This window comes from Tenrec ecaudatus, chromosome 3 (genome assembly GCF_050624435.1).
Source record: "Tenrec ecaudatus isolate mTenEca1 chromosome 3, mTenEca1.hap1, whole genome shotgun sequence".
NCBI classification, from domain to species: Eukaryota; Metazoa; Chordata; class Mammalia; order Afrosoricida; family Tenrecidae; genus Tenrec; species Tenrec ecaudatus.
In genome coordinates, this window is record NC_134532.1 from 69,864,414 (window position 1) to 69,890,915 (window position 26,502).

The following is a 26,502-nucleotide window of genomic DNA, read 5'->3' on the forward strand; positions in this document are numbered from 1 at the left end:
CATCCAGAGACAAAGCTCTGTCTGGGCGCTGCTTTTAGATGATGCTGAGCCTCAATTCTGTTTCATGTGGATGTTGAAGTCACCGCGTGCTTGCTCCATATGAAGTCACCCCACCACCCCCATTGGAGCATGTCGCAGGTCTCCATGGAGCAGTAGTGTGTGGGCTGCATCTGTCTTATTTCAGGTGCCGCTTGAAGAGCTAGGTGACATAAAACACAGCTGCAATTTTATTTACTAATTTCTACCCCCATTATTTGCAAGTAACTTGCTTTATAAAAATGTATCTTTTCCGTCTGTGTGTTTCTCTCTGTATCTATATGGGGGCTAGTATCGATATTCTTCACAGAGGAGCTACTTTGGACCCGCCTGGGGAAAATTCAGTTGCTTTTAAGACTCAGTGTGACCATCAGGATGGGTGCCAAATAAAATGACAGGTTTGGAATTGTCTTCTTTGTCCCCGGACCAATTCTTGGTCCATTTCCCCCTCTCTTGTTCTAACCTTCAATGCAATACAAGTGATACCATGTCATAGACGTTTCTGAAATCTGAATCAATGACACCCTGCAGTAGGGACCTGCCAACAGTTAACTCTTAGCATGCCATGCTGTGGGCTAGATAGGAACTACCTCTTTAAGACAGCTGGCTACAAAGACAGGTCCTCATGGGTAGAGGCACACAAAGCTCTCCCTGGTTCCAGGAGAGCATTTTCTTCCGTCCATTCTCGGACACAGCGGGTCCTCTCTCCATTCAGACTGAGTTGGAGATGGATAGTAGAACACGGGGTAGCGGCACATGGTGGAGCCCCTTCTAGATGGAGCAGGTAGGAAACCACCGCTGTCAATCCAGTTGCCACAGAGAGTGGGGTCCAGATGTGTCAGCGGACGGCTGTGCTTCTTAGGCTTTTCCGTGGCTGACTTTCCAGAAGTAGAGTGTGAGACCTTTCTTATCCCCCAGGTGCTCCTCAGTGGAACCCAAGCCCCAAATACCAGGGTAGCACTTGATTGCATTAGCCAATTACACCATACGGTCCCGTATATTGGTCAAAGCATTCAAATATGCAATGGAGCCAGTTCCGGGTTTTATATGTTGGCACATGGTGCGGGGAGGGGCTTCTTTTTAAAAGTCTACAGCCCCACTGCATTGAGGAAGGGGACAAATCACCAAATATAATTCTTGAACGACAGTGTTAGAGGACTGTGGAATATGACCGCAGCCCCCATGGACCTGTGTGCTGCAAACAGTTTACATTCTCAGACCTAACCTTTCCTTCAGGTCTACTCAAAGGTGCCTTGGAAGAAAAACCTGGCAGTCTACTTCGGAACAAGCTATAGACACTCTGGAGCACAGTGCTGCCCTGACACGTATGGGGTTCCCATGAGTCGGCATTGATGACACCATGGTCTCTGGTTTTACTAAGGGCAGGGACGTAAGGGGTGTGTGTAGGAAACCCGCAGTTGCGTTTCTTTACGTAGAAATACTCTGTGTGCTCATGCAACCCCATGAGAATTGCACTGCAGCCTTCCTGCAGAATGTCTACATGTTTCAGGTCCGCTGCAAGCACTCAGTTGTCATGATGGCATCAGGCTTTCAACTGTACCACTTGGCTTTCGTCAGCGTTTCATGTTGTGGCACATTTTGCCCCTAAATATGTAGCTTGAGGCACCCTGTGCGGTGGTGTTTCGAACTTGAAAACGATTCTGCTCTGCTTCTAGTGCTCTTTGGGTGCATGGCTTGCTATAGGATAAGTTACTGTCTGTCCAGCTCATGACTGGGGGAGGAAGGGCCCACAGCATGGATTTTCCTAACCCAGATGCCACCTGAAACTGAAATTTGTATACTCACCTCTAGCCCCATCTGCCTCTTACCAGCCGACTTTGGCCTTCATCCGAGTAGAGGTGAACTCCGAAGGGAAAACATGTTTTCTAGTAACAAAATCTTAATAGAGAAAGTTCTGGTGTTGAGCCCTGTTGGTTTAGCCCTTCTCGAAAATAAAACAAGCTGGGTCTTTGCAGACACCAGTAGCGAGTGGGGCTCACCCACTAAATCTTTGTTGATTAAATCCAGACACCTTCTTCTGAAAGGAGCCGTGGTGGCTTAGTGGATTATGTATTGGGCTACTAACCACTAGGTAGGCAATTCAAAACCACCAGCTGCCCTGTGGGAGAAAGATGAGGCTTTCTACTCCCAGAAAGGTTTACAGTCTCGGATATCCATAGGGGCAGTTCTACCCTGCCCTAAAATATTACTATGAGTCTCAGTCAATGCAAAGGCAGTGAGTTGGGTTCTTTGCTCAGTGGTAGGCAGTAGGATCCTTCTGTGGGGATACCCTAGTCAGATTCCTAAAGAGTTGAGCTCAGCACTCCCCTCCACCCCACCACTCACCCACGTCTGTCAGCAGAAGTTAGCATGTTGTTGCTATGATGCTGAACAGGATTTGATGGTGCCGCCAAACTCCTTTGATCTGCCCCTCTGGCTTGTGGGTTGAATTACTTGGCAGTATTCATTTAAAAAGACCAAAATCCTCACAACTGGACCAATAGGTAACATTATGATCAGTGGAGAAGAGCTTGAAGTTGTCAAGGATTTTGTCTTGTTTGGATCCATAATCGATAACCGTAGTCAATAGGGCAAGATATGACAAAATAACAATCTATAAATTATCAAGGGCTCATGAGGGAGGGGGGAGCGGGGAGGAAGGGGGAAAAAAGGAGGACCTGATGCAAAGGGCTTACGTGGAGAGCAAATGCTTTGAAAATGAGGGCAAAGAATGTACGGATGTGCTTTATACAATTGATGTATGTATATGTATGGATTGTGATAAGAGTTGTATGAGCCCCTAATACAATGTAAAAAAAAGATGAGTTGCATTAGAGAAATCTGCACAAAACCTCATTAGAATATTAAAAAGCAAGAATGTTACTTTTAGGACTAAGGTGCAGCCTATCCAAGCCTTGGTATTTTCCATTTCCTCATATGCCTACACAAGTTGGACATTGAATAAAGAAGCCCGCAGGAGAGTTGATGCATGAGAATTGTGGTGCCGGAGAAGAATATTGAAAGTACCATGGAGTCACAAAGGACAAACATGTGTCTGTGAAGAAGATGCAAGGCTGGAGAAACGGTTCCTTACATCCTGTGGTCAGGAGAGACCAGTCCCTGGAGAAGGACACCATGCTTGGCCAAGCAGAGGGGTGATGAAACAGAGGAAGGCTCTCAAGGAGATGAGTGGACGCAGTGGCTGCAGCAGTGGGCTCAGGCGTGGGGACAATTGTGAGGATGGCGCAGGGCCCGGCAGTGTTTCGAGGGTCCTGGTTGGTCGTAACGGACTCAATGGCATCTGACAGCAACAACAGCACTCATTCACAACGGTGCATCTGTACTCGGCCGGAGATCGTGAGACCCAGTGCAAGGACTTTGTTTCCAAGGGGGAGGCTACCCCTGGAGATCGCAGGGATCGATCGCTTTTTGAGCCCAGCAAACATGGATAGCTCACAGAAATTAGGCCGCATGCCATCTGTCAGGCCAGGACAGTGCCTGTGGTTGTGTTTTTGCGTTTACAGAGACTCTTTAGATGCCTTGAGATTCAGCGGAGCCAGAAACGCCAAACTCCTGAGTGTGTGTAATGTATGATGGAGAGTATTTGTTGGAAAATTGCAATGCAGTGACCCTGGCTTCAGTTGGGACTGGCTAATTCAATCTACAAGGCTTTTTCTCTCCATACAATATGTTTTTCCATTCCTTTGCTATCAAAAATACATATTCTCATTTCATGCAATTTCTTGTCTGTGTTTATTCCTTTTCAGGGCAGCAGCTGCCCTCGGGTAACCAGGGTAGGGAAAAGAAGCCATTCCCAGGCAGACTAGCCCCTCCATTTTCATTCAAACAGATCCATTTTGTCTTCTCATAGGGAGGCCAAATGAGTGCCCCTCTGAATAAAGAAAGACATCCCCCCCCCCCCTGCCTCACCCAGCACTTTGTTGATCTAGTTGTGGGGATACATATAGAGGCTTTGTTTTGTTCTTCCCTGCATTCACTGTTTCCTTTAGCAAGAAACCGGCTTTTCTGTTCTCACCCAGAGAAGAAATGAGCTGCCTGCGTGAGAATGGATACCGAGGTTTATGGCCTTCTACAGAGGCGTTCCCCGGAGAGGTCTCTGGAGCTTCTAGACTCCGCATGGTTCCTCCTTTCTTCCATGTCTTCTCTTCGTTGGTGGTCATATGGTTAGCTGCTGTCCAGTTGGGTTCCATTCATGGCAACCTCCCGAACAAGAGAAGGAAATGTTACCTCGTCCTGTGTCATTCATTGGCCAGTATTCTCTTGTGATCCATAAGGTTTCTGTTGGCTGATTTGGGGGAGTAGATGACCAGGCCTTTCTTCCTAGTTTCTCTTAGTCTGGAAGCTCTACTGAAGCTGATTCACTGTGAGACAGTCAATAAAAACCCCACAGCCATTAAAGAAAAGGTGGGAAACCATAGGAGTTGCTTTGAAAAGATGTCTAAGGAATGCTGTGGGTTCAAAAACCAGCACAATGTGCTGTGGGCAACGTGTACGAAGCACTCGTTGGTGTTTGAAAGAGAGGGAGTCCATTTTATATGTGCACGACACACTTGGATATGCGTAATTTCTCAACAGACATTTAAGACACTGTTGATGGTGACCTTGAAAAAGCAGAAAGGACTTGAGGTTAAAAAGAAAAGGAAAAATAGTGTTTTTGAGTTTATGTCCTTTGTTTAGGAATCTTGATGGAAAAGTCAGTTAAGCTTAGGGCTGCTAAGCACAAGGTCAGTAGTTCAAAACCACCAGCCGCTCCACTGGAGAAAGATGAAACCTTTCTTCCCAGAAAGAGTTAGTCTCAGAAACCCATGGGGCAGTTCTGACCTCAAGTCAGAATGGACGTGATGGGATTCTTGGTTCTTCATTAAATAGTCTCTACCATTACTTTGCATTCCTTGTATAATTTTAAAGTTAATCCAAATAAAGATCAAGAGGGGAGATCTCTGTGTTTAAATCACATTCTTCCTTTGTTGTAAAAATCTGGCATTTTCCCTTATAATGATTTGAAACCTTAGTGAGTAATCTCTAGATTAAGTGAAGTATTGAAAACACACATCAAACAATGATTCTTGGATATCTACTGTCAGTGAAACCCCACTCCTACCCGCACCCCAAGACCAGAAGCAGAGACTCTAAAGCATGTTACAAGTCTCCTGGAATGGTATGAACCCGTGGTTTGTAAAAATGTATGTATGCATGTAGGAAAAAGCTGAGAAGGACAGAAATAGAACCAGCAACTCACTCTGAGTTTGTGCACCTAGTGACATCACCTCGGAAGGTACTCTGTAGTCACAGTGCATTTTTTTGTAAAAGCAGTTTTGGTCAAACCTTGTTTTTTGTGATGGCTGATTTAAGAGAACAGCCTGTAGCTGTGAAATTTTGTTTCCTGCTTGGGAAAAATGCTGCAGAAACTGTTGTGATGTTGATTACAGGTTATAAGAACAGCACTATGGGAAAAACTCATGTAAAAGTGGTTTTCTTGTTTCAAAAGAGGTGAAATGTCAATTGATGACAAACCTCATTCTGATGTCCATCAGCCTCCTGAACAGACGAAAATGTCAACTCATTCCACCAGGTTAGACTCATAATCAAGCTGTTTATTTAGAGCGCCTGAAAATATTGTGGAACTGTGTATGACAAAAAGGCCTGATTTTTGGAAAGACTGGGGGACTGTTTTGCCACCACAACAACGTACCTGCTCACACAGCCATCGCAGTGTGCCAGTTTTAGGCAAAAAACAGCATGCCTCTCTTGCCTCACACACCTTACTATCCTGACCTCCCTCTGTGCGACTTATTTTTGCTTCTGCAAATGAAGAGGGACATGAAAGAACAGTTATTTGATGACATAGAAGAGGTGAAGGAAAAACCAGGGAGTGTTCTCAGCCATCCAAGCAAATGAGTTTGAAAAATGTTTTCAAGAATTGGATAGCAGATTTGACAAATGTATTCAGTGTAGTGGAGAGTACTTTGAAGGTGATAAGGTTGTTTTGTAAAACAATAACAACATATATATATAAACACATAACAGTGAAAAAATACAGCTTGTTGGGGGGTACCCTCTCATCTATTGTCTCCTTTACCATCTGAAGACTGCTGCACACTCTCTTCATTTTGAACAAAGGGAAGCTTGTATAGCCTGACACTCTGAAAGTTTTGTACCATGCGGAGGAGCCTGAGGGTTTGGACAAGGAAGTCAACTTCAATAGAATCCCACTGATGTCACCACAGAAAATCAAACCAAACCAAACCAGTTGCCATTGACTGTGGAGTCCATTCCAACTCCTAAGGAGCAGGGTGGTAAAGAGTAGGGACCATGAAGAGCAGGGTTTGCAAGGTTGCCATCTTGACAGAAGCCAACTAACACATCTTTTTCCCTGGAAGCTGATGGTGGGTCCGAACCCACTGACGTTCATGGTTACCAGCCAATGGCTTAACCACAGTGCCCCCGGGTTCCCTGTCACAGGAAAATGGTTGCTCTGAAAGCAGCGAAAGGGAATAGATGTCATTGCAACTGTAAGTGATGCAAATATTGGGAAAATACAACGTGAGGGAAATTTGGGAGGCTGGGAGAAAGATACCCAGTAGCCACTATGGAACCAGTTTTGATTCCTGGAGAGAGAGAGAGTTGGAGTTGAACTGTATTCCATGGGGTCTCCTATGGCTTCATCTTTGGAAGATCTCCAGGCCTTTCTTCCAAAGCACATCTGTGTGAACTTGAACCTCCAGCCTGCCTTCTGGTAATCAGCTGAGTGTTTGAACTACACTACCCAGGGATTCCACAGGGAAACAGAACCTATTTTAAAGATTCATCTCTCCCGTGCAACTGTAAGAGAACCTCAGACTAGGAATATCCTTTTAATGTCTTGCGTTTCCTGGCACCTGCTACCTGCGTGATTTCCCCATCCTCTGTCACTTGTACCTACGGGTATCATTTTTCCATTGGGGGCTTTCCAGGCAAATGACTCATCCAACTACAGAATTGAGTTTCCCGCCATAAGTTACCCAGGAATGAGTCACTCCAATCAGTCGCCTCTGTTAACGCCAGTGGAATTACCCTCCTTGACATTCAGTTGAAAGGTTCCTGAAGGGTTGGCCCCAGGAAAGGGAGCAGTGAGGTTATCAGGACAATTTGCTGCTTTATGGGAATGTGGGAAGGAACAGGGGAGTCAGATACACGGGAAGTGGGTTCACTCAGACAAGAGAGAAAATGATTTGCAGAGAAGATCAGATCTTCATTTTGCCTGGAGTGTGGAGACCAGAGTTACTTGGTGGTGTGGATTTTAGGTAACCATTTGGTCTTAAAGGCACTATGATTCATACAAATCATTTGTTCGCACACTGATTCTGTATGCACTTTATAGGTACTTTGCTGAAAGAAAGGCAGAGGAAATTTTTACTCAGAGGAACGGGGGGGGGGGGGGGAAACCCTAGCAAATGCTTTTAACATGGAGGCATGCTTTCAGCATCTGAAAGTTATTTTTGACACTATTTCTGTCCAAATTGCCTTTCGTTTTTATGGAAAATGGCGATATGCAAAGCCCTCTTCCAACTGTAACTTTTATCACTCAAAAAATGTGGTGATTTAAAATATCGCCAGCACAATCATATTAAGACTTGCTTTGGATTTGATGTCTTGATAGTAATTAATATTTTCTAAAGAGACATTTGGGCGTGAGAGAAGAATGAAAGAAATTCGCCACCACAAGAAGCACCGGGGGCTATGGGTGCTGGGGCCTCGGGTTGTCTTTTCCCAGATGTCTGTCTTGTACTGTAGGAGCCCTGGTGTTGCAGTGGATCAGGCACTGGGCTGCTCATCACAAGATCAGTGCTTTGAACCCACCAGCCTGTCAGGGAGAGAAAAATGACACTTTCTGCTCCTCCAGGAAAAAAAATAAAAGTACAGTCTCAGAAACCCTAGGGGACACTTCTGCTCTGTCCTGTAGGGTCGCTGTGAGTCAGATCTGACAGGGTGGCAGTGGGTTGAATTGGGTTTGGATATGTGTTTAGGAGCAAGACCGGGTAGTGCCTCGTTTTGTTGTACATAGGGTGGCTATGGGTCAGCACTGACTGGGCAGCACCTAATGCAAACAGTAACTAAGATGGCACAGTGATTAAAGTGCTCAGCTGCTGGTGGCCCAAACCCACCAGCCCCTCCTGGGGAGAAAGAGGATGCAGTCTGCTTCCATAAAGATTTACCATCTTCGAAACCCTGTGAGCCGGTCCCGCTCTGTTCTGTAGGATCATTGTGAGTCAGAATGGACTTGAGGGCAAGGGTGTGTTGTTCCAGTGTTCTGGAATGAGCCTGGAATGCTTTGAAAAGGAAACCTATAGCTTTATTAAAAAGTGTCAGGAGATGTTAAGAAGCAAATCTAAGCGTCATAAGGCTTTGAGTTATAGACTATAAATATAAACATGATTGTAGTCACAACAGGAGAGAGCGCTTGCTCACAGGCTCCTGACTTGTGCACAGAAAAGTCATTTTAAAAAAAGTTAGCGTCACATAGTTTGTAAGTTATGATTAAAGAACTACGAAATCCTCGTTTGAAATGGGAGCAGGACACAGTCATTTAAATAGCACATTTCAGTGTCAGTACTTCCGAGAGGCGCTCCAGGAATGATTGGAGCTTGAAGGTGGCGACTTATTTTCAACCTTTCTTACAGGGACGTAAATAAGTAAATTCGTCTAGGGCACTGGCTGTCAGAGAAGAGCTGCGTCCTCTCTTACTTACCCGGCGGGAACGCGCATTTAATGGAACAGTCGGTTGAACTGTGGGTCTCATAAGTATCATTGACTTGCGTATAATTAATAGAATCACTGATGCCAATGGAGGGTATTTTCAGGAGTCCTTTCAAGAAATATAATGGGGGTTCCTGTTGCGTCTGTTTAATTTTCTAATGGAAGAGGTCAATTACAAGAACAATTAAAATGGTCTCTGTGGCTACGGACCACTTGTCTTTCCCATTAGATTTTTTTAAAAATCATGTTATTGGGGGCTCATACAACTCATCACAATCCATACATCCATCCATTGTGTCAAACACATTTGTACATTTGTTGCCCTCATCATTCTCAAAACATTTGCTTTCTACTTGAGCCCCTGGTATCAGCTCATTTTTCTCCGCCCTGCCCGCTCCCTCCTCCTCCTGAACCCTTGATCATTTATACATTTTTTTTTCATATTCTTCTCCATCAGTGTCCAGAGATACTGGCATGTTAAGAAGACGTGTTAAGGAATGAGAATTAAAATAGAAGGAGATCTGAGCATCAGTACTTGACAGGCAGAGTGAGGAGCTACTGCGGAATGTACAGACCACTGGGATGAGAAGAAAGTTCATTCATTCAACAAACAGTACAAGGGGGCTTCAGAAAGTGTGTAGAAAAATGAAAAGATCATGGAATTTTTCTGTGAACTTTTTTGATACCCCTTTCCTATTGGGCTGCTACCAGAAGGTCAGCGGTTTGCAATCATCAGCTGCTCCTCGGGAGAAAGATGGAGGTTTTTACTCCCACAAAGAGTCTCAGAGCCCCACAGCAGTTCTACTCTGTCCCACGGGGCATTTAGGAGTCAGAATGTAGCTTTGAGGTCGTGGGGAACAGCAGGGAACAAAGCAAAGTCCCTGCCCAATAGGGTTTAGGAGACAGTAGACAATAAACAAGCAAAACTCTGCACAGATACATTTAAAGCCGAGTGGTCAGGGAGGCTCCCCAAGAAGGTGCAGTTGATACAAGAATTGGAATCAAATGTGGAAGCAGCTGTGACCTTCAGGGCGGAGGGGCGGTGTTTCAGGTGAAGGCCACCATGAGGCCAAGCTCTGAGGTGAGAATGACATTGGTTAGGGGTAATGAGACAGGTGAGGAGATGAGACTGGAGGGTGGGCACAGAAAACTGTGGGTGGTAATCAGAGCCATGGCAGATAGGGCCTTGTGATTAATAGGAGTCGTCCTTGGGCGTCGAACATGGTTTTATATATATATATATACTCAAGGGAGCCCTAGGGCAGCGGTTCTCAATCTGTGGGTCGTGACCCCTTTGGGGGTCAAATGACCCTTTTACAGGGGTCACCTAAGACCTTCGGAAAATACATATTTCTGATGGTGTTAGGAACCGAGATACCCCTTCCTCTATCTCCAGGTGGGTCTGCCCACATGCAGATAGGCCCACTTACGAGTACCCAACGTGATGACATCATCACGCCAACCCCTTCACATACACCCTGTACAAATACAGGTGTATGTGACAGGGTTGGTGCCATAATGTACTTATGCGGACCAGTCACATGTGTAGAGAGCAGCTGCTGCTGTGTTGAAAGCAACTACACTGTTAAAAAGCAGCTACTGTGTTGAAAGCAGTCTTGGAGGTAAAACGACACTTCATGAATTATAATTACTGGGTTAATGTACAATCATTTACTGTAAAATCATCAACTACTGCAAAAATATATATATCTGTACCATCGAAACTTAATCTGGATGCTGTTTGGCCTTTTTATATTCAGCTGTGGTTGATGTGAATACTGCCCCCTTGTGATAGTAACCGGTATGTTAAAAACAACACAGAGAATGGTAAATCATAGCAAACTTTAATGAACTGTATTGACTGAACTATGCCATGTATCATCTTTTGTGTTATTAAAGCTATTGTTATATATTATTTTCATTAGCAAACCATCCCATGACAATGGATCGTGTAGAGAAGAACGTTAAGAAAAGAAAATATAGTGAGGATTTTTTACAATATGGTTTTACCTCAATAATTACAGCAGGAATTGAGAAACCTCAATGTGTTATTTGTTGTGAAGTTCTATCAGCCGAATCTATGAAGCCGAACAAACTAAAACGCCATTTTCATAGCAAGCATCTGAGCTTTGCCAACAAGGATACTAACTATTTTAGAAGCAAAGCTGATGGACTCAAGAAAGCCAGACTTGACACTGGTGCCAAGTACCACAAACAAAACGTAGCAGCCATTGAAGCTTCATATTTGGTGGCACTCAGAATCGCCAGAGCTATGAAACGTCACACCATTGCTGAGGATTTACTGTTGCCAGTGGCCAAAGACATTGTTCGAGTTATGATCGGAGATGAATTTGTTACAAAATTGAGTACAATTTCCTTATCTAAGGACACTGTCCGCAGAAGGATAGATGCTATGTCTGCTGATATTCTTGATCAGGTAATCCAGGAAATTAAATCTGCTCCACTTCCAATATTTAGCATCCAGCTTGATGAATCTACCGATGTTGCAAACTGTTCACAGTTACTGGTTTACGTGAGGTATATTAATGATGGTGACTTTAAAGATGAGTTTCTTTTTTGCAAACCTCTTGAAACGACAACTACTGCACGTGATGTATTTGACACAGTTGGTTCATTTCTGAAAGAGCATAAGATCTCTTGGGAAAAGGTTTGTGGTGTTTGCACAGATGGTGCTCCAGCTATGCTAGGATGTCGATCTGGATTTCAACGTTTGGTACTGAATGAGTCACCAAAAGTCATCGGAACTCACTGTGTGATTCATCGGCAAATATTAGCAACAAAGACACTGCCACAAGAGTTACAAGAAGTAATGAAAAGTGTGATAAGTTCTGTCAATTTTGTAAAGGCGAGCACTTTAGACAGCCGACTGCTTTTGCAACTGTGCAACGAGTTGGATGCGCCAAATAATGCTCTGCTATTTCACACTGAAGTGAGATGGTTGTCGAGAGGAAAAGTTTTAAAACGTGTTTTTGAGCTTCGTGATGAACTCAAAATATTTTTTAATCAGAAAGCAAGACCACAGTTCGAAGCACTTTTCAGTGATAAGCATGAACTGCAGAAAATAGCTTACTTGGTTGACATCTTTGCCATCTTGAATGAGTTAAATTTATCACTGCAAGGACCAAATGCAACATGCCTTGATTTGTCTGAAAAGATCCGATCATTCCAAATGAAACTTCAGCTTTGGCAAAAAAAATTGGAAGAAAATAAAATTTACATGTTGCCTACCTTATCTGCTTTCTTTGAGGAACATGACATTGAACCAGACAAAAGGGTTGCGATGATAATTTCTGTGAAAGAACACTTGCACATGCTTGCAGATGAAATTTCATCATGCTTTCCAAATCTACCTGACACCCCATTTGCACTTGCCAGAAGCCCATTCATAGTCAAAGTTGAAGATGTTCCTGAGACAGTACAGGAGGAGTTCATCGAACTTATTAACAGTGATGAAGCGAGAACTGATTTCTCTACAATGTCAGTTTCAAAATTCTGGATCAAGTGTTTGCAGTCATATCCTGTTCTGTCTGAGACTGTGTTGCGCCTTCTTCTTCCATTTCCAACAACATATCTTTGTGAAACAGGGTTTTCCAGCTTGTTGGTTATCAAGTCTAAATACAGAAGTAGATTTGTGGAAGATGATCTTCGTTGTGCTATTGCAAAGACTGCCCCGAGAATTTCTGATCTGGTGAGAAAGAAGCTATCTCCACCTTCCCACTGACATTGGCTTTTTATGCATACTATTTCAAAATGTAGCAATGTAGTTTACTGTTGTTATATTAAGACTGTTACCCATGCTACACCATGCTTCAAGACAAAATCTCATTGATTTGTCATTAGAAATAAATATTTCACAGTATATAATTGCATATTATTCTTGTGATTGATCACTATGCTTAAATTATGTTCAATTTGTAACAATGAAAATACATCCTGCATATCAGATATTTATATTACTATTCATCATAGTAGCAAAATTACAGCTGTGAAATAGCAACGAAAATAATATGGTGGTTGGGGTCACCACAACATGAGGAACTGTATCAAAGGGCATTACGAAGGTTGAGAACCACTGCCCTGGGGCTGTGTGGAATAAGCATTGGGCTGCTAACCACATCAGCAGTTCATAACCCAACAGCTGATTCTTGGGTGGAAGATGAGGTTGTCTGTTCCTGTAAAGATTTACAGTCTCAAAAACCCTATATAGGTGAATGAGGGGGAGTACGGAGTAGGGACCCAAAGCCCATCTGTAGGCAACAGGACATCCCCTTATGGAAGGATCTTGGAGAGGAGACGAGGTAGTCAGGGTGCAGAGTAGCAACGATGAAGCATACAACTTTCCTCTAGTTCCTAAATGCTTCCTTCTCTCCCCCTTCCTCCCCACACACACCCCACACAAACACTATCATGATCCCAATTCTACCTAACAATTCTGGCTAGACCAGAGGATGTACACTGGTACAGATAGGAACTGGAAACACAGGGAATCCTGGGCGGATGATCCCTTCAGGACCAGTGGTGAGAGTGGCGATACCGGGAGGGTCGAAAGAGGGAAATGATTACAAGGATCTACATATAACCTACCCCCTGGGGGGCAGACAACATACAAGTGGGTGAAGGGAGACGTTGAACAGTGTAAGATATGACAAAATAATTATTTATAAAGTATCATGGGTTCATGAGGGAATGGGGAGCGGGGAGGGAGAGGGAAAAATGAGCAGCTGATGCCAGGGGCTTAAGTGGAGAGAAAATGTTTTAAGAATGATGAGGGTAACGAATGTACCAATGTGCTTTATACAATTGATGTATGTATGGATTGTGATAAGTGTATGCGCCCCAATAAAATGATTCAAAATAAAAAAATGTTCAAAAGGAAGGAAAAAAAAAAACCTATGTAGGTCACTATGAGTTAGAATCGACTTGATGTCCTTGGGTTTGGGTTACTAGTTGAAAGGTTGGTGGTTCAATCCCACCCAGAATCACTTTAGAAAACAGGCCTCCTGGTTTCCTTGGAAAGATCACGGCTTTGAAAACCCCTGCAGAGCAGTTTTGCTATGAACACAAGGAGTCGCCATGTGTCAGGATCCGCTACTTCAACAACAGGATGGTACAGTTAGCATGCTTGACTGCGAGTCAAAAGATGCCAGACCACCCAGATGAACCTCAAAAGAAAGGCCTGGCAATCTGCTTCCCCAAATGAAGTCAGCAACACCCTCCAGACCTCACTTCTCCCCTAAGACACAGGGTGCTGCAGTCAGTCAATCAACTCAGAGGCAACTGGTTAGTGACTAGCAAGGACTTGGCGTTTGATTGCAAATAAACCAGAAACCATTGGATTGTTATAAAAAGTTAATCTGACCCCTTCTTGTGCAATCTTTAAAGCCCTGATAAAGTCTCCTAAAAGGCTTAAAGTTAATAGAGCCCAGCATAAAGATAAGAGCAGCATGGAATTTAATTAAATTTACTAAGTATTATTTTTATAGGGGATGGAATCTATGCATGTCCCTTTAATAAATTATTGATGAATTGTGTTCAGTGTCATTTAATTTTCTGACTATTAAGTAATAGAGAAGGGATTATATTTTATTGTGTTTGGCAGTAAATTTTTTTTTTCTTAATCAGATAGAAATTACTATCGAAATATTTAATTGAATACTTACAGGGTGGAGGGGGGAGTCTACAAACCTTACTCTGATAACAAGCAGGCTTAGAACGCTGCAGAACATGAAATGGGATTTTTTTTTTTAAAAAACTATTATTTAGAATTCCTTGTGGAGACGTGAATACCTTCATCAGAAAGGTGAATTTAGCTTCACACGAGAATTGCTCCAGCATCATTTATAAAGAACTATGTGGGGGAACTCTGCATTCAACCAAGAAACTGCAAATTACTCTAACATACTTATAAAACATGCCTAGAGGCTATTGTATATGTGTTTATTTTGCAGGTGCAGCCATTGAAAGGGTGATTTAGAGCCCCAAATCTGCTAATGAGGGCACTTTATAAATAGTACACCAAAATCCTATTACTGTAGGACAATAGCATCAGTTATTTACTCACAGAATTCTTAAAATATTTGTTATGGACGACTGATGATTGAAAGAGCTCATACTTGCTGATCAAAGAAGCATTTGGGAGCAAAGGGAAATATACATACCTTTGCCCCAAACATGAAGACATCACTTCACAAGGGATGGCTTTGGCTCCCAAACTTAGCAACATCGGATTCTAGTTCGTCTGAAAGCCAGTCATTGATTGAAAGAACCGCAGCCCCTGGTGGCTCAGGTTCAGCAATTTGGGGTTCAGACACTACTTCTCCCCTATTTTCACTAATTCCCATTCGTTGAAAGCACTTTTCTAAAGTATTTCTTTGTTGTTATCCAAGGTTTCCATCTGAGGTTTCTATATGTGCATTATAAAATGCATCCTTCAGTTCAAATTTTGTTTTTTTCTCTTAAAGGCTTTCATTTCCTTTCCTGTTGTGTGTTTCCCACCAGAATAGAGTAGCCCGTTGTCCAGCCCAAGCCGGGGCTGTTCTGTGGTTGAAGCATTGAGAGGTTGTCTGCTGAGATGGGGAGTGAGATGGTGCATTCAGTGAGAACACAGTTCACGCCGTGCTGGCCGCTATGAGGCCAGTTACTGGAGCAGAGGTGGAAAGTGAGTCTGAATCGCAGTGTCCTTGGCACGAGACAAGTTTCAAACCTTCAGTAGGTGAAGGGAGGGCGGTGGAAAGCGGAGAATGCTTTACAAGTGGTCTGATCGAATGTGCGCGCGCGCGCGCGCGTGTGTGTGTGTGTGTGTGTGTGTGTGTGTGTGTTTTCTCGAACATTCATTTCCTTTGGGCACCCGTGAGCCAGGTCAGTCAAAACCTCTAAGAGGGCCCAGCTGTTGGAAACACAAGATTTTACAGTCACCGAAAAGGCATTTCTTGAGTGACTGAAATGAATGGCCCCTAACCTCGTGGCACCTCCTCGGAGATCTAAGAGCATCCATTAGAACGCATTTATAACAAAGGGAAGTGAATGGAAGGGAGCCGGCACCCGTCTTGGAGACATGGGAAGTGTTGAGTGTGCACATAGCGTGGCCAGGACGTTCCCGTGTGAACCCATTTTAGTCCTTTTTGGAGCGCTGGGATGGACCCGCGGGTGGCGCCTTTAGGATACCATACAGGTGCTGCTGGATCTGTTGCGTTCCCAGAGTCGCCATGCACGCCGATTTAAGGAACCCTGTGATCTCAGCTCAGAGCGGAGGCCAGCGTGCCTCCCGGGTCACGTGGGACGGGTGCTGTGGGTGGAGCCTCACAGCCATTGGTATGGTCCGCTCCATTGACAAACAGCCGGTTTCTAGCATGACTGCCTTTGCCCAGGCAACTGAAGGTCTAGGAGTGATCCAGGTGCACTGTTGGCCACCAGACAAGGGGTGTAGTGGTTTGAGTTGGGCTGCAATGCGAGCGGTCAGCAGTTCGAAACCACCAGCTTCTCCATGGGAAAAAGAGGGGGCTTTTTACTACCATGAGCAGTTACATTCTCATAAACTCCCAGGGGGCAGTTCTGCCTTCCGATTAGGTCACTCTGAGTTGGCATTCCACTCTATGGCAAGGAATTTGGTTTGGTGGTTTTTAGGAAAGTTACCTACTTCAGATCATGGCTTTGATTTTTGTTTTGTTTCGGCTTGATGTGGGTGTGGGTGTGTTTCCCCCAAAATTGTTGAAGTGTTGGGATTAAAGAGATTTCTCCTTGAAGGCATTTTCAGTCTGCTCTGGCAAAAGGATCTCTGTGGTCTCAGGCTCTGTTTTTGGTACGCTTGGAATCCCAAAGACTGTATCATAACAAGGTAGGTGGAATCATGGACTTTCAAGCTCTTGAACCAAGGCCCAGAGTAAAATGGTGTGTGTGTGTGTGTGTGTGTGTGTGTGTGTGTGTGTGTGTGTGTGTGAAGTCATGATGGTGTAAACTATATGGATAGATTGGTGTAGCTGATGATAGATAGTACATAGATACATAGACAATTAGCTATGTAGACAGGTAGATATAGGAAACTGAAAATGTCACTGAAATAAGTTGCACACGACACTCACCCTCACACATATGCTTTTAGCTCATCTATACTACTTAATTCAATCTGTTTGTTTTGGGATTTTTAAAATACTGGTTGAATGTCACTGAGTTCCTTTCATGATCTTCCAAGTGATCACAACCCCCAATTGGAAAACCGTACACTAAGGAATGAGACAGGTAACCTGGAGCCCCCATCTCTGTGTTTCCACCAAGCAAATGCAAGAATGACCTCATGGATCCCCAAACCAAACTGCCTGCCATTGAGTCGCTGCTGACTCATAGCGATGCGATAGGATGGACAGGTTAGAACTGCCCTGTGAGTTCACAACTCTTTCAGGAATAGAAAGCCCAGAGCGGCTGGTGGTTTGGAACTGCTGATCTTTTGGGTCACAGCTCAGATCAGAACCACCAGAACGGCTTGGCACTAATTGCTGTGCCTTTGACTGAACGTGCCGGCATGTGCTGGACACCAGGTGAGTCCAATCTCCCATCTTTATTGAGCTGATTGGCTCACTTCTGGCCATTGTAGTTATGCCCAGCTGTAACGCAGCCCAACCAACCTAAAGGAACCCCTTCCCATCCACGGAAAGGGATACAGAGTAGTGGTGGTTATTTAAGTTATTTAAAGGTTAGAGTCAATCTCACAGGAGAATAAAGGCCTGTGACTTGCTTTTCCAGTAGAAAAGGCAAGCCAAAATATGCTTGAGTGGGAGGGAAGCAAAGAAATGTTTTCAATTCTACAAGAAGGGCTTGAAGCACTTGCTGAGGAAGAGTAGGATGACAGCCTTCAGCATGGATCATGACTCAGTAGAAGAAACCAGAATCCTCACACCTGGACCAATAGGTACATCATAATAAATGAGAAAAGGTTGCAGTTGTTAAGGATTTTGTCTTGCTTGGATCCACAGTCAAAGCTCATGGAAGCAAAAGACGAGTTGCTTTGGGTGAATCTGCTGCACAGGACCTCGTTAGCGTGTTGAAAAGCAAGGATGTTACTTTGAGGGTTAAGGTGTGCCTGATCCAAGACATGGTGTTTTCAGTTGGCTCACCTGCTTGTGAAAGTTGGGCATTGAGTAAAGAAGGCTGAGAAAGACTCCATGCATTTGGCTTGTAACCCTGGAGAATAAGTGTCATGGATTGCCAAAAAGACAGACTGGTCTGTGTTGAAAGACGTAAGGCCGGAGGGCTCCTTGGAGGCGAGGATGGGAGACTTTGTCTCACATACTTTGGACATATGGTCAGGAGAGACCGATCCCTGGGGATATCATGTTTGGTAAAGAAGGGGGGCAGTGAAAAAGAGGAAGGCCCTCGGGGAGATGGATTAGCACAGTGGCTGCCGCAGTGGACATGTGGCAGTCCACTGTGAGGATGGGGCAGGACAGGGCAGTGATTCACTCTGTCCTGCATATAGGCGCAATCAACTCAAAAGCACTTAACCACAACAGCGACAACATCTGCTCGTTAATTGAGCTGTTGGAAGCCTCAGTGGTGTTGATACCATGTAGAGAATCAAACTCCTGGCAGCTCTGTATGTATGTGCAGAGTGGAACTGCTTCATAGGGTTATTCCCTCTGCTACATACATCACCAAGCCTGTCTTCCGAGGCACCTCCAGGTCGGTGTGAACCACCAACCTTTCCATTGCTAACAGGGGGCTACCGATTTGTGCCACCCAAGGAGTCCTGGAGCCCCAAGTATCTGAAACAAGTCTTTGGTGATGCATGCGTTTGGAGATAGACAATGCCCATCCTTCTTCCATATTCGGTGTGTCAGACGAGGGGGCAAGGTGAGCCCTGTCCCCAGCAAGGTTACCTTTAATCTTCACTCTCTGAAATGATCTCTGTCGATGATTGCCCTCCCACATCTCTCCCCACCCCACTCCCCAGCTCACGAGTGGCAGACTGCTCAGATTGAAATAATGGAGGTGGGTTTTGGGGGAGGGGGGTTGAGGTGGGTTTTTTTTTTGGGGGGGTTGCTGGGAATGATGAATTGCCGCAAGGAGCTGACTTTTTTAAAGTATAAGGATTGAAAGGGAAAAGATGATGTGAATTCCACCCACTCCAGAAATCAGCCAAGTGAACCTTCTCTCAATTAAAAACTAATGTAATCTCCATCCCACCCCTGGTGCATTACTTCTGCTGTGTTGATGAAAAATGAACATCAGATTGATTGGCTTCCCACGCCCTGACAATCCTTAATTATGGCAAAGGGGGTGGGACCTTCCCAATGAGCACAGTCGTCTGAAAGCTGACAGCCTCCTTCCGTCCCCTCCCCAGAGTCCCAGCTCAGGACAGGTGATGGGCATGCTGGATCTCCTCACAGGCACGGCTCCTCCACTCCTTCCAAGAGGAGAGAGAGTTTAAAGAGAGTATTTGCTTTCAATTAGCAGGTCCCATGAAATATGGAAAGAGCTCCCCATGTCAAAATAGAGTTACCACTAAGCATTATGGATGCCCCCTATCAAGGTAGGAGAGCGTGACTCGTGTGGCTGAAAACTAGTGTATTTGCAAATAACTCCCATTTAACAAATACTGGTGCACACACAATGTCGAAAAGGCTGGGGATATGTAAATGCTAAGGGAGCTGGAATTGTTATAAGGCAATGGTCTCAATTCTGAAAGGGTCAAATTCTCTACTGCCATTAGAGCCTCTATAAAAGAATCCCGTTCGTAGAGTGGATTTTTCCCCCCCTACTGCACATAGGCAATTATTTCCATTTTAACCTTGGGTAGAGGAAGTTGGGCTAATAGTTAAATGTGCTTAGAATTATGCCTATGACTTTTTCCCTACCCTGTGAATTTTCTTATTGAAAGCTCAGTGAACTTCTTAATTTAAAAAATAAGAATCAGCTCATGCTTCTTGCCCCTGGTAATCACCAGGGCCGCCACTCTCACTGAAAGCACATTAAGGACCTACCTGTCTGTATCCCTGCTAGAACGTACGTGGCCACAGCCGCTGCCTGCGCAAGACCAGCAGCACTGGGTGCTTCTCAACTGAGGGCGGTGTAGTCCCCGAGGAAGCGTTTGGTAATGTTTCTCGAGACTCACTGGATCATGTCGATTCTAACGCAGGGCAGCCCTGTGGGACAGTAGAACTGCCTGGGTGTGTTTTTAAGGCTATAACTCTTTACAGGAGTCAAAAGCCTCATCTCTCTCCCAAAGCGTGCAGGCTACTTACAAACGGCAGACCACTGTGTCACCAAGGCTCCTTGGGTAATGTCTATTTTGCTTGTCATGATTGACAGCAGGTCCTACTGGTGTCAGGTAGCCTAGCCTGCCCAGGACAGCTCCCCACAGTCAGGACTTTGTTGGTGTGATAGCTATTATCTTGGGCCCCGACTCATTGGGACTCCAGGCACAATGGAACTGCTGCTGCTTAATTCCATGATTGGCTAAGGCTCTGACGACTTTTGGAAGTAGATCACCAAGCCTTTCTTCCTAGTTTGTCGTAGTGTGGATGCTCTGTTGAAGCCTGCTCGGTATCCTAGCAACTCACAAGACTCCACTGATAGGCAAATGGGGGCTCCCCGTGAGGTACATTGGCTGGGAATCTAGCCTGAGTCTCCCAGGAAGAAGGGTGAGACCCCTGTCATTAAACCAATGCTTCCTAATACAAACTTGATCTAATCCCACATTTCTATAGCCCCAAGGTTGAGAAACCCCACATTAGATACTGGCAGACACACATGAACGGCATACTGCAAATCCATGAATCAGCTATACAAACAGAACAATATTGCTCCCCAAACATGGTCTTCTGGACATTTTTCAACTTTCCAAGCTAGCTTTTGCTTATTTAAGAGCTCTGTTAACAGTTGTACTTGTTTCATAATTAACACACAATCGTGGCATCATGTCATGTAACCGTGGCTTGAAAAGGGAGTTTGTTCACGATTTACCATAGAATTCTTAAAAAGCAGGGGCTAGCAGGCAGTATTGCTGCAGCATAGGGATCCCTGTACCTTCTAGATCAACACAAAAACAAAGAAAAAAATAAAACCGTGGCTGAGCAAAAACGAAGGTTTATTTCTGTCTGTGGTCTCAGAGTATGGACAGCCCAGGGCTGATGTGGTGCCTCCAGAGTGTGGGACCCCAAGCTCCTTCTGTCTTGTTCAGTCATTTCTTGTCATGCACCTTCAGGCCATGGCTTACTTTTGCTGCTGTGGCTCCCCCCATCACATGCACAGTCCACCCAGCAGAAGGCTGCAAAGCAGTGGTGGGTGTGGCCTCCCATTTAAGGCAGGCCTTGAAACAGTTTTCTCATGGGGGGGGGGCGGGGGGAGAGGTGGGGGGGGGACAGCCTCCTGGAAGACACTGGAACCATCGAGGGGGTACGGCAAAAGCAGATCCTTATACTTTATGCTGTGGAGCCCCGGTGGTGTAGTGGTTAGGAGTTGGGCTGCAATCCACATGGTCGGCTGTTCAAAACCACCAGCCGCTGTGCAGGAAAAGACTGGGCTTCCTATTCCCGTAAGCAGTTCGTCTTGGAAATCCAAAGGGAGTCCGTACGCGTCAGCATCGACTCGATGGCAGTGTGTGAGGTGCTTTATACTGGGTTATGGGCTACCCTACAACAGTTATGAATTACCAATGTGCCTTGAGTTTTTCTTTGTTTTTATTTTTGTCTGGAATGTGGTCACATGGGCCAAACCTAGCGGTAAAAAGGTGACACAAAGCCAAGCCTGCTGAAGGCCCCACCGAGACGCAAAGGTCCCTTTCTTACAGCTGGGAGGAAAGCGTGCATGTTTGGAGGATAACTGGCCCTCTCCGACTCAGACACCTTGTCTCAGGCTAATCTGAGGTCAGGAGGAATTCAAAGACTGCTTAATAATTCCCAATGGCCTTGGGTCAGGAAAGAGTTCATAGACTGTGACAGTGTCTACAAAGACCTGTTATTTCTTTCTGTTAGGTTAAGTGTGAATCTTTGCCTAAGAGGCAGTGGCTTCTGGGGAACTGAACAGCCAGGGTTGAACTCTATGAGTGGTCACTTGCGAGTTGAGTCGATTTGGCCTCTGCAATGGAGCTGGTGGCAGTACGGCTTAGTGCCTGGGGTGGTGAGGATGATGAAAGAAGTAATGAGTAGAAATCAAGCGCTGAGACCATGCCTGGCACACAGAGAGCAGAGTAAGAGTCCTCAATGTTGATATCACGGTTAGAGATCCGTGAGTCTGGCTGGCTGCTAGCCACTGGTCCGAGCCTTAGTTTATTAAGCGCATAAATGTCTGCTCCTTTTATTTAGTTTGAAAATCTCAAGCTATATTTATTGATTTGATCTACTTTTGAGATAGTCTCAGACTGCGAGAGTTAAGGTGAAGTTAGAAAGAGCGGGCAAAGTTGGACGGAATTTGAGAGGTCGTGGATGGCCAGGGTCCTGACGGTCTCACAGCCGCCTGTGCAAACAGGCTCAGAATTCAGTGTGATGCCTGATGGCGCTGGCTGCTTTGTCAGCTTCAAAGAGCCTTGTCCCGCGTCGGCCTTACTTCTCAGCAGGTATTAGACACACCTGGCTTGAGCCGATGAAGTTCATTACACCCACAGTCTTTTTCTTTCTTTGCTCCTCAGTAGAGGCATGCGAGAATCCAAAGTGGGGGGAACGTAGAGTTCAGGAGATTTCAAAGTACCAGGGGTTATCTGGCCTCTTCTAGCATTTCAGATGCCAGTGCCTTGTAGTATTGATCCTTTCCTGATATTCTTCCATTTTAAAAATCAAACAGACTCATGCAACACATGCAATGACGCCAAATGCAGAAGCATCACAGGCCAGTGGGTGGAAAGTTGTGTGGATCCAGTGGCAGTGGAAGCATATCAGCACCAGTAGGGGGTTTCACTTGGCTCCTCCAGCTCCAGGGCCCTAGCGTAGCTCCATGTATGTGTCTTCTCCACAGGCATGTCTCTAAGGGAGAGAGTGTGTCTAGCCTCCACTGAGCCTATTTCTCTCCACGGCACCTCCAAATGAAGCCATCAAGCTGCGACCTGATTGACAGGCTAGACTCCACCCCCTCTGAAGTCTCAAATTGACAACAGATTAGGCAACGACCACAGGTGCTATGAGTCAGAATTGACTGGATGCCAGTGAGTTTGGGTTCTTTTTGGTTTGGGGGCTCCTGGGCACAACTTCCCTGATATTCTGCCCCATTCATTCCAACTATCAACATAGCTGAAGATAAGAACAGGATATCTTTAATGCTGCAGCTCTGCGCTGAATGTGTACTTCAATTTATGGAGAGACCCCTGTTGTTGGTCATATGGAGTGGTCGCAGAAATGTACATGTTCATTGTTAGCTCATTTCTTACTTTTCACCAGTGTAAATACTTTCAAGCAGCTCACTAGTCTACCTTTACCTGGAGTGATAGAAGTGCAAACCACGGGTCTCACTTCAGTGGGAGACTGTGTCTTTTCTGTAGATGAGAACGAATCTAATGCCGACCTGCAGTCAGAAAAGGCCCAACCGGAAACCAAACCCTCTGCCAGGAAGTCAATTCCAACTCAGAGCGACCCTAGAGGGGAGGGTAGCACGCCCCTGTGGGTTTCCGAGACCACGGCTCCTTCCAGGAGCAGACATTCTTTGTCCAAGGCAGCAGCGGGCGGGTTTGAACTGCTGCCCTTGCGGTTGGCAGTGCAGTGCCTAACCCTGCCGTACTCAGTAGGCACTCTTTTGCTGTGATTTCCTTCCTTCTCAAAAAGTTTCCCTTCCAAGTGCTTTCTTCCTTGTGGCAGACCTATTAGCAGGGTGGCTGTACGTCTCCTTGGTCTTCACTTCAGTGAGGGAGAAGAATGGTGACTTCATACAGCAATTTGTGTTAGCTTCTCGACAGGAAACTATCCAGGAAAACAATCCAGAGTCTCCTATACAAATGGTAAATCATTTAGCCCGGCTCGTGTCCGAGGGAGTGCGAGTTTAACAATGATACAGTGAGGATTTCCAATAAGCCATTTTGATGTTTACCACCGAAGAGCCCGTCCCTTCAAACCCGACATAGGATCGTATAAATCTTAAACATTATTCAAGGACTTTTAAGAATAAGCAACAAGCCTAAGAGTGCGAGTGCCTCCGAAAGGAGAATTCCATGTTTAGTTCTCTTTCTTTGGGAAATAAATGTGTTTAGGAAATTGAAAGCCTGGGAAGGAGGATGAAGTCCTTTTCCTGAACCATCAGACTCGCAAGGAGCACTGTGACTAATCTCTCAGAGTTCAGCAGACACACACACACACACACACACACGTCTTTAAACTCCACAACCTTGTTCTTGGATAACTTGAGGGAGACCGGAGACTCACGTGAGTGGCCAGGTGAACAGTTGTAACTTGACCGGAAGATAATCCTCTGGCTATCTTTATCTGAAAACAGCAGAGGGGGGCATCTCTAAAGGTCCACTCGAAGCTTTCTAAAATAATTTTACCTACAGGCAAAGAGTTTATCTTTCAGGGCGAGGACCGCACTGAGCTTTGTTCTGGGAATCTTTTTTCCCCAGCACAGAGGGGCTCCAATCTGATCTGGCCCAGATGCCGTTTATTTCTGGGCAACTCTTCGAGACGGGCAGTGTTTATTGAGAGAGATCGGGCTGCACTGGACTCCATTGGTCATTCTCCCTTCATGGGGATTGTTTGGTTCATAATTCCGACAAAGTTTGCCTCCAAATTAAAAGATCGAAAATATTTATGGAACAGATTCACACGATGCCCCTAAGCTTGCCCCAGGCCTGGCACGACCCTAGAGAGGAAGCCCACAGTGTCTGTACCTCTGGGCAGTGTCGGGGCGTCTGTTGAGTCCCTGTGGAATGAGGATGGCATTAGTCACCTATGATTGTGAAGAGCGGACCAAAAAGGTCTCATTTCTGACATTTAGTAGAGGCCCTTGAAGCATAGTTAATTCTCAGGTATTTTATCATATAACAGGCTCCCTAGTCCCTGCACCAGTGTGAAGATGGTAAAACCAACTCACTGCCAGTGACCAAACCTATGCCGACTCATAACGATACCACAGGACAGGACAGAAATGCCCCTGCGGGTTTCTGAGACTGAAACTCTTTCCGAGACATTTGAATTATGGTGCTGGCAAAGAATATTGAAAATGCCAGATTCTTATTGTTGTTGTTGTTGTTTTTCAAAAAGAACAAACAAATCTTTCTAGGCAAAAGTGTAGCCAGAGTGCTCCGTTGAGGCAAGGATGCAGAGACTTCACCTCCCGTACTTCGGGCATGCCATCAGGTGAGACCAGTCCCTAGAGAAGGACGTCATGTTTGGTAGTGGACAGCGAAGAAGAGGAAGGCCCTTGACAAGGTGGACGGACACAGTGGCTGCAACAACGGGCTCAGACATACAGACGATCGTGAGAAGAGGACGGGACTGGGCTGTGTTTCCATCTTTTGGACACAGCGTCGCTGTGAGTCAGAACAACTAGACAAGAAGAACTTAACAACAAGGACTCTTTACAGGAGCAGAAAGCTCCGTCTTTCTCTAGTGGCTGCTGGCTTCGAATTGCTGAGGTTAGCAGCCCAATGTGCACCTACGACGACACCATAGGGTGGGTGCCTTGTGTTAAGACAGGAGATGAGATAAGGCCAAAGTTTCAAACTTGGTTAGAAATGCACTTTGCCAATGACCCAAAGAGAGACTCCCCTCCTCCTTTTCCCCTGACTCCCCATCTATGGCCCCTTGCCAGTGTTCCCTGCTTCGTGAACATTGTTGCAGAGATGATTTATGCACAGACGAGTGAAGAACATGCGAGTACAGACCTCGTTTCACATTAGGCCCCTGGAGTAGTAGTGCACATGGTTAATGCTCTTAACTATAGACTGGAAGGTTGAAAGTTCAAGTCCACACACAGGAACCTTGGAAGAAAGGCCTGATGATCCACTTCCAAGGACCATCCAGTGAGAACCCTGTGCAGCACAGCTTTACTCTGACACATGGAGCCACTAGGAGTTGGGGGTCGACTCCATGACCATGGGCTTTTGTTTGTAAGCAGCTCTCTGCTTAAAGCAGTAGAGAGACCCTCATTGAGAACTAGAGATTAGAAGGGGGGGGGTTGTTACAGTAGCAGGTCCTTCCCCTCATGGTTCCAAATGGCAAAGGGTTTATTTAACTTGTGGCATCAGTTGGTTGCATCCTTGTCAACTGAGCAGGCTACAGAAGACGGAGGAGTAGCACAGACACTGAAGCCCCAAAGAGTGAGTGGATCGTGGAATTGCATTTGATCTGACTACTGGATTCAGCAGAGCATTTTATCTTAGAGACGCCATCATTTAATTATTTGGGCCACACACATAGATGTGAGCTCACAATCAACAATCGATTCCCTCGCACGTACTTTTTACCGGTGACCAATATTTACTAGGGGACTGTCTCTAAATCAGATCCGTAGGGAATCAGAAGCCTTCGTTAAGACGCTGTACTCTAGCTGGGCATAGATATCAAGGAATTTAGGAAAATGGCAGCTGCTTCCACACCCCTTCTTGAAATCTCCCCTCTAGGCCACTCCCTGTAACAATAGTCAAGTTGTAGGTCAATTCTTCTGCCAGGGATGGCACAGAAAGATCAGATGCCACGGGCATGCTTTCGAGAGCCCCGCGGTAATGTGGTAGTATCTTTCATAAATAAATGCAACCAGAAAAGAGGACTTCGTCCATCG

At 45.3% G+C, this 26,502-nt stretch overlaps 1 protein-coding gene across 5 annotated transcripts in view; it reads left to right on the plus strand.

The window, feature by feature from the left end:
• Positions 1-26,502, plus strand: part of ZNF827 (zinc finger protein 827) — a 229,589-nt gene that overhangs the window by 161,536 nt on the left and 41,551 nt on the right. The window contains exon 9 of one of the 5 annotated variants that reach the window (XM_075543725.1): positions 10,719-13,484. The exons of the other annotated variants lie outside the window; for them this stretch is intronic. Coding sequence (XP_075399840.1) covers positions 10,719-12,535 — 1,817 coding nt within the window. The 3' untranslated portion in view covers positions 12,536-13,484. Of the gene's footprint in view, positions 1-10,718; positions 13,485-26,502 lie in introns of those variants that run through there. 5 annotated transcript variants of the gene reach the window in all.